Consider the following 8,467-nt stretch of genomic DNA (forward strand, 5'->3'; position numbering starts at 1 on the left):
TCGCTCATTGGTCAGGTCTCGCTTCAAGGCGTCAACTGCAATGGACATGACCTCTTGGTCGCGCTTCAAGTCGTCAACAGTTGTGCTCACAATGGTGGACATATTGTCTCGGTCGCGCTTCAAGGCGTCAACAGTGGTGGATATGTTATCTTGGTCTCGCATCAAGGCGTCAACAGTGGCGGATATGTTGTCCTGGTCGCGCTTCAAGGCGTCAAAAATGGTGGACATGTCGTCTTGGCCGTCTTTCAAGGCGTCGACAGTGGTGGGCAGCTGGCGTATGTCGTCTTGGTCGCGCTTCAAGGCGTCAACATTGGTGGACAGTTGGCTAATCTCCTAAATGCGAAAGTCAAAATGTCGAACGTAAAATAATTAATGGAAACAGTATCATGTTATGCCATAGTAGTCCGATACAAAGAACAACACAAACAGCGTAGAGATGTATGAAAAACCCAATAGGCTTTGTGGTACAAGAGTTTTTACCTCTTTATTCATGAACGTCAGAGGGGCAAATCCAACAGCGACTAGGCTTAGCAGCACGGCAATGCCGGCGGCCATGAAGCTACAGCGATCTCGGCGTCCTCTTGCTTTACCCAGATACTTGTCATCTGTAGAGATTATAACTGAGTTTATGTCCACATACTGACTCAAGAAGATAGTAAATTAATGAATGGATAAAGAAATGGTGAGGACCTAGGGAGGTAATGTGTTCCTGCTTATGGTGCTGAAATATTAGTTCCGCATGGTTTAGAGTTTTTCTAGACTTGCGTCGAGCTGATCCAACAAATTTAGTCTTGTAATGGGTAAGCCTAAATCAGGCGTTGATTCGACTGTCACGCTGCGCTATCATGACTTCACAGAAGGTATGACAAATAAAATATCTCTTTTCTTGGATACTGGACCACCAAGTATTACAAACCCTAAAAAGACTAGCTAATACTGCAAACTATATGTATCTGCTGGTGATAAAAAAAATACTATTTCTGTTTGAAAACAATGTGCTAATTCCACAAATGATGTTTGTGATATACTGAAAAGAGAAAATATAAAAAAGTCGAATACCTGCAGACGTGTACTTTCCCGCCTCTTGCTCTTCTTGCGGCTTGTCAGCCCCGTTGCCACGCCCGCGGGAACCACCCTGATGGACATGAGGGGATTGGGGCTGCTTTGCTTGGGTTTGAACCATTGTACCGTACTGTGCAGGTAACCGCCGCGCTGTGTATAACTGTAAAAAAATGCCTCAGTTAGTCTGACTACATAAGGCAATGTGGCAGTATGACTAATTTTCTCGGAAAGAAGTTTATATAACATAATATAATATGGGTTGCAACCGAAACGCATCCTGTAGTTCCAGAGGAAGCTGCTAGAGGATCAAAACTTACGACACTGCCTTTTAGCCACTATAGTAATCTACTAGTTTATAACAGTTCAAGGGAGGGGTTCCTCAAAGAGAGCGACAATACCCTGCCATGAGAGTAAGAGTTTATAACTAGCTAACCAAAAGCTGTGACCACAACTCAAGAACACGACATATCATTGCTGGAAGCGTGGACCGCCATTTTACCTCAGGCATCGACAGAAGACCCCTGTTGAAAAAAACTAACAATACCTTCAGTTCACCCTCTGCCTGTCACGTGATAAATCTGACCAACCACGTAGCTTGATACTCAACCCCTCCCGTGGGAAACCAAGGCGGCTGTTTGGACAGTTCTGTAATTCGAAGCGGCAACAAGTGCCGAACAGTACACGCGTCATTGTCTCACGTTTTATACCATGTGATAGGAATCGTTATGAAAGGTAACTAGTCCAGAAGAACAACTAAATATACAGATTTCAAGGTGGGCTGTGTTTTTTTTAAATCGAAATGGTCAGAAAGACCTTCAAATTAAGACTGACCAACCCAGCGGGAATCAGCAAAGACGTTTCAAACGTGAAAGAACCGTCATTACCCCCATCGCCAACAATGGTGCCACACAACACACTCTGAACAAGTCCAGAAAACAACAACTAGACCCACTGCGATATTTTTTCAAACTGACCCCGAAGCTTTACATGCCCTACTTACACAGAAAAAACAACAACAAGATAGCCAGGAAAAGCCCATGAAATGCGGGTTGGCCACTCACTGGCGGAATCAGTACTTCACCAACGTTTAGAATTTATACGCAATGCACCAGCTTCTAGTTTACAACCATTGTTACGCTTAACATCACACGTCAATACCCGCTATATCAACTATGCCAAAAATTAAACTGAAACAAACCAGTATCTAAAACATGAGGGAACACTTTCAGCAACCAGCACATACCGTGTAAGGATGTCTCTGTCGGTGAACTAGAGGAGGGCGCTTCTAGACATACGTGTCGTCTTGAGAAATAAATGATGATGTAAATGAAGCTATCTATGCCCTTCTGTCGGTCACGTGATAGATCTGACCAATGGCGTAGCTTGAATCCTAGCCCCTCCCGTGGGAAAACCAAGATGACTGTTTGTACAGTTCTGTTCTTATGTAAAATGAAGAGAATCCCACCGCTGCCACCAGTGTAAAATTAAAAGATGTGGCAAACACTCTGGTTTCCTGCTCAGGGCAGCTTTAGACAGAACTTGGCCTGTCCCTTTATTTGCAGTTTATAGTCCTACAGATGTAGGGTATAGGGCCAGCTTGACTAATGCTAGGCGTCTTCCTGTCTTCTATAATAACACATTGCAACATTCAGATGGGAGGCGAAAAACAAGTGCCAAACAGCAGACATGTCCTTACATCTAGTCCATGCGATGGTAGCATTAATCGTTAAACGAAAATAGTCCAGCTACAACGACCCACACAGATTTACATTGAAATGTTATTCGTAACAAAAGGAAATTATATCAAGAAGATCAGAAAACATCTATAAAATGGGCTTGCCACAATTGACGGGATCAATTGCGACCGTTACAAATAACGGCACTGGATACAGTTCTGTAACTATATAAACTCCACATGTAATGATGACGAGTCTAGTTACAGTTCTGAAACCATGTGAACTCCACAAATAATGATATGATGGCACTAGTTACAGTCAAACTACAAATATCATGACGACGACCGTATGTTACAGTTCTGTAACTATATAAACCTGATATGTAATGATTTTCATTTCATTCGTAGTTTTCCCAGTGGAAACACGATTGAATCACTACTTTTCAAGTCTCCCTGTATACAAATGTACATACATACAGATACGTTATTACATTACATAATAGTGCTGCAAGATTACATTTAAAAAAACCCTCAAAACTCACTTAATGTCAGTATTTATTGACGACCCTATTTATGATTTTATTACTATATAAACCTTGCTTTAATGATGACGACTCTATTTACAGTTCTGTAACTATATACATTTTGTATATGCATCAACCCCACATGTAATAATGACGACCATAGTCATAGTTCTGTAAGTATATAACTCAGCACACGATGGTGAGGCGCCTACTTAAAGTTATAGTTCTGTAACTATATAAACCCCACATATGATAATGACGGCCCTAGTTATAGTTCTGTGACTATATAAACCCCACATATGATAATGACGGCCCTAGTTATAGTTCTGTGGCCATATAAACCCCACATATGATAATGACGGCCCTAGTTATAGTTCTGTGGCCATATAAACCCCACATATGATAATGACGGCCCTAGTTATAGTTCTGTGGCTATATAAACCCCACATATGATAATGACGGCCCTAGTTATAGTTCTATGACTATGTAAACCCCACATATAATAATGCCGGCCATAGTTATAGTTCTGTGACTATATAAACCCCACATATGATAATGCCGGCCATAGTTATAGTTCTGTGACTATATAAACCCCACATATAATAATGCCGGCCATAGTTATAGTTCTGTGACTATATAAACCCCACCATGATATGATAATGCCGGCCATAGTTATAGTTCTATGACTATGTAAACCCCACATATAATGATGCCGGCCATAGTTATAGTTCTGTGACTATATAAACCCCACATATGATAATGCCGGCCATAGTTATAGTTCTATGACTATGAGTATATAACTCAGCACACGATGGTGAGGCGCCTACTTAAAGTTATAGTTCTATGACTATGTAAACCCCACATATAATAATGCCGGCCATAGTTATAGTTCTGTGACTATATAAACCCCACATATGATAATGCCGGCCATAGTTATAGTTCTGTGACTATATAAACCCCACATATGATAATGCCGGCCATAGTTATAGTTCTGTGACTATATAAACCCCACATATGATAATGCCGGCCATAGTTATAGTTCTGTGACTATATAAACCCCACATATAATAATGCCGGCCATAGTTATAGTTCTGTGACTATATAAACCCCACATATGATAATGCCGGCCATAGTTATAGTTCTGTGACTATATAAACCCCACATATGATAATGCTGGCCATAGTTATAGTTCTGTGACTATATAAACCCCACATATGATAATGCTGGCCATAGTTATAGTTCTGTGACCATATAAACCCCACATATGATAATGACGGCTGATATCATCATGTGCAGCGCGTATGTCTCTATCCGGGGGTACTTCAGGCCGGTGCAGGTCAGGTTGTCTCGGTACAGGTTATGGGTGGTGCGCATGTCACGGTACTTCCTGGGATGGAAGGAAGGAGGGATGGGTGAATGAATGAACGAATGAATGAATGAATGAATGATTACATAAATGAATTAATGGATGGATGGATGGCTGAAGGGATGGGTGGATGGATGGATGGATGGATGGATGGATGGATGGATGGATGGATGGATGGATGGATGAATGAATGAGCAAAGGAAGGAAGACATGAAGAATGGAAAGAAGGAAGGGACGAAGAAAAAAGATCCAGGGAACAACGAATGAAGGAAGAATGAAGGAAGGAAGGAAAGAAGGGACGAACGAAGGAAGGAAGGGACGAAGGATGGGAGAAAGGGACGAAGGTAGGAGGAAAGGAAGGAAGAAAGGTAAAAATCTCATAAGATGCCGATGTGTCAAACTATAAGAGCATCAAAGGCATCTTGCGTTATAGCTGCGAACACACAGACAAAATCTCGTAGGAAGTCACATCCTGAACGGAGAGGCAATACTATGATTATATGATACCTGTCCGTGCGGCGGTACTTCTCGTACAGCGGGTCCGGCTCCGCAGACTTGTTGTGCCCGACGATGACGAACCGGCAGACTGCGATCCGGAGCCGGCCCAGCGCGGCGGTGAAGAACTCTGGAACGATAAATGGGAGTCAGATTTCAGAGGAGTGCATTTGATTCGATCGATGAACCCGTGTGGCACCCTGCGCCTACCGGAGTTTTTTTGCGGCACGGTCGGGACCCGGATTATTTCTAACTCAGAATTAAAATCAACCCGAGACCCCGCGACAAATAAACGCCGTCACCTGATCGTGAAAACACCCCGTGGTATCCGTCAGTCCAACGAGACAAATTTATGGTTTCAAAGCCCGGTCTGGGTCACACGTACGTGTACCCTAACTGGAACCGGCGCAATTGTGAAATCATTATGAATTGGGATCATCATCATATCGCTCCGTACCAGTACTGCAGCCAGGCCACGGTCTTCTAGTTATCTTCTAGGAGGTCTCGGTTGGAGATGTTGGGGCCTAATAAGCAGTCTTGTGTTAAGACTTGGGGTGTAACGTTACGTACCTTGGTGTCCGACCCTAGCCTGTGCGGGGTTAGGGTCAAACCCGACCGCCTTCACTTCAGCTGTGGACGCCAGGAAGAAATTCTCCGTGTGGTCCGCTGCGTAACAGTCTGTAACGTGTTTGAGTACTGAGTTTATTACTATTCACAAGTAGTCTTATAATGTAATGTTACATTGTAGCTATTCTTCTCCTTGTAATTTACTGCACAAAACAACATGGCAAACGAAAAAATAACATAGTGTACATTTTATGACCACCAATTCAGTGGTTCAGATACCAGACCATACATTGTTATTGGCAATCATGGAAACTCAATTTAACGGACAGAAAAACGCTACTTGTGGCATTACGTACATTGTGCACTATGGAAAAGTTATACTAATGGCCAATGTCTGTTTTGTTATCGCAAAAAAATACTTTTGTTTGTAAATTTACTCCTTTCTTGCACACAGCATGCTGTTAAAATATTTTTGGTACGTTTTGTGTTCTTGTTGTCTTTTACATCGTACTTTTTTCGTTCCCTAAAACAGCAAGGCTAGGACTTTGATAATGTGACCTAACCCTGCTTACCAGGGAAGCCGTCTATCTCGTGGTAATGTTTCCGCAGCTTCTCGAAGCAGGCGTGAGTCCGGTTCCCCACCACGCGAATCGCTGACGCAAACTCTTCCAGGTCTTCGTACGCACCGCTGGCCTAAAGGAAAGGTCGATGAAGGTTAGACTTCCAGGTAATAAGATACGACAAATGGCAGTTACTCAAGCAACTGGATATGATTTCGGAAATGGTCAGACGTTACGGGTAGTATCCCGGCCACTATCAGTGCCAATGACTTTGAACTCATCTTCAGCTTGACTGCCTACCTTGTTTCCTATTAGATTGGACATACAATATTGTCTTCAGCTCTTTTATATATATAGTTAGGGTGTAAAAAAATCAATTTATTCCAGATCTCTTTAGTGTTAATGACGAAAGATAGTGGATGCTATCTGAATCGTCTGAATGTTTCCAAAATCATATCCAGTTGCTTGAGCAACTGCTTTTTGGATTAAATCGGTTATGCAACTTCTACTTGGGAGGTTAATACCCCCTTCACATTAGGCGCGATTCGATCGGACGACGAGTCTGCGAGCTCTAATTTACGAGGAGGTATGACCCTGACGCCGACGAAGAAATGGCTGAGTTCCCCCTTCCCGTCAGGGTCATGCCTCCTCGTAATTTAGAGCTCGCAGACTCATCGTCCGATCGAATCGCGCCTAATGTGAAGGGGGTATAAGGACGGTGAAAGGAGATCGAGAGGGACGGGCTCCAACCTTCTCGTAACCAGGACGAGAGGGCGGCATTACCGACTTCCGACGATCGTTGACCAAGTGATTACGTCACACGTGGGGGAAAATCACGTGTCAGATTACAGAAAAATCCCTTGACATCACTTGGGTCAGATAGCTGATAGCTTCGGTTGAAAATTCGGGTGAGTGAAACAGTTTATTTCTCAATATGGTTCTAACTTACTTTGTTTTAGGTGAGTGAATGACTATGGTATGGTAATTCGACGCATCTGATGGATGACTGAACTGACTTCTTACTGTAGAGATATCGATACAAAAACTTGACCTACCACATGGAAATCTGTGCTATCCAGAAGCGCCACCAGCGTCTCCAGTTTGGTGGAGGGTCTGAGGTAGTGATCGTCATCCATGTACAGAAAATACTCAGTAGTGACCTGGGATAACCCCAGGTTCCGTCCAGCGAAAAATCCCTATAAGAGATTTATGATAAGAGTCAGACATACTGTATAACAAATAATGTCTAGTTTCAACGTAAGCTTTGCTTGATGCACAATCGTATGGGCGTCACAGGCGAAAAATGTGGCCCATGTTGTAATCGGGGTTCCCATGCAAAAGAAAAGATACTCAAGAAGTAATGGAAGAAGATGGTAAAAAATGAATGCAGAATCTGATACAGAAACCAGCCTATGATGTTGATAATGAAATGCCAAGTATAGCAGGTAACGTTTAGAAATGTAGACCTTACATTTAGAATACACAGTACCCTGCAGATGATTTCAAATGGCTTTCGAGTTTTAAGATAAAAAGTGTCGAATAGAGATTGCCGTACAGCAGTTACCCAAGCAACTGGATATGATTTTCGAAACGCTCAAGACGTTTCAGGTAGCATCTACAGCCTTTCATCAGTGGCATTGGCAGTGAGTGCTACCTGAATTGTCTGACCGTTTCCAAAACAATCTATTCATTTATTTGGCGTATTTTACTTCGGTGTCTAACATTCATCGACGTAAAATGGACTGCATTCAGTTGGCACAGCAGATAACTTACCGCATGTTCCGGCATCCTGTAGTGGTCTGTGTAGTCTTCCTTTACATCTTGGTATCGCTCCTCAGGGCTGTCGTCTGCTACGATGATCCTGGTTCCGGGGTAAAACCTTCTGAAGCTGTCGATCAGCTGCCTGACGTGGTCGTACCTCAGAAAAGCCTTCACTACCACTGTCACCCTGTCCTGAACTCTGCCTGAATAGGTAGTAGAAGAAATCATAAAATATTTATCTCATATAAAAGTAGAATATTAAAAGCTGTCGATCATCTGCCTGACGTGGTACCTTAGGAATGCCTTTAAAACTACTGTTACCAGGACCTGGAGAGATGCAAACCTGCATGCAAAATGAGATATAAGAAAAAAACTAAGGTAGATTCTTGTAGAGATTTGAAACGCCTGGAACTGTGTTTTTTATGTCTGGTAGCGGATCAAGCTGCTCGACACCACT

The 8,467-nt window shown here is 42.8% G+C and overlaps 1 protein-coding gene across 1 annotated transcript in view; it reads right to left on the reverse strand.

The window, feature by feature from the left end:
• Nucleotides 1-4,128: 4,128 nt before the first annotated feature.
• LOC118425165 (beta-1,4 N-acetylgalactosaminyltransferase 2-like) overlaps nt 4,129-8,467 on the reverse strand; it is an 8,886-nt gene continuing 4,547 nt past the window's right edge. The window contains exons 8-13 of the mRNA XM_035833992.1: nt 8,023-8,213; nt 7,305-7,445; nt 6,262-6,382; nt 5,693-5,800; nt 5,135-5,252; nt 4,129-4,648 (exon numbers count right to left, since the gene is read on the reverse strand). Of these exons, the coding sequence (XP_035689885.1) occupies nt 4,495-4,648; nt 5,135-5,252; nt 5,693-5,800; nt 6,262-6,382; nt 7,305-7,445; nt 8,023-8,213 (833 nt within the window). The 3' untranslated portion in view covers nt 4,129-4,494. The remainder of the gene's footprint in view (nt 4,649-5,134; nt 5,253-5,692; nt 5,801-6,261; nt 6,383-7,304; nt 7,446-8,022; nt 8,214-8,467) is intronic.

This window comes from Branchiostoma floridae, chromosome 10, assembly GCF_000003815.2.
Source record: "Branchiostoma floridae strain S238N-H82 chromosome 10, Bfl_VNyyK, whole genome shotgun sequence".
In the NCBI taxonomy this organism is placed as follows: Eukaryota; Metazoa; Chordata; class Leptocardii; order Amphioxiformes; family Branchiostomatidae; genus Branchiostoma; species Branchiostoma floridae.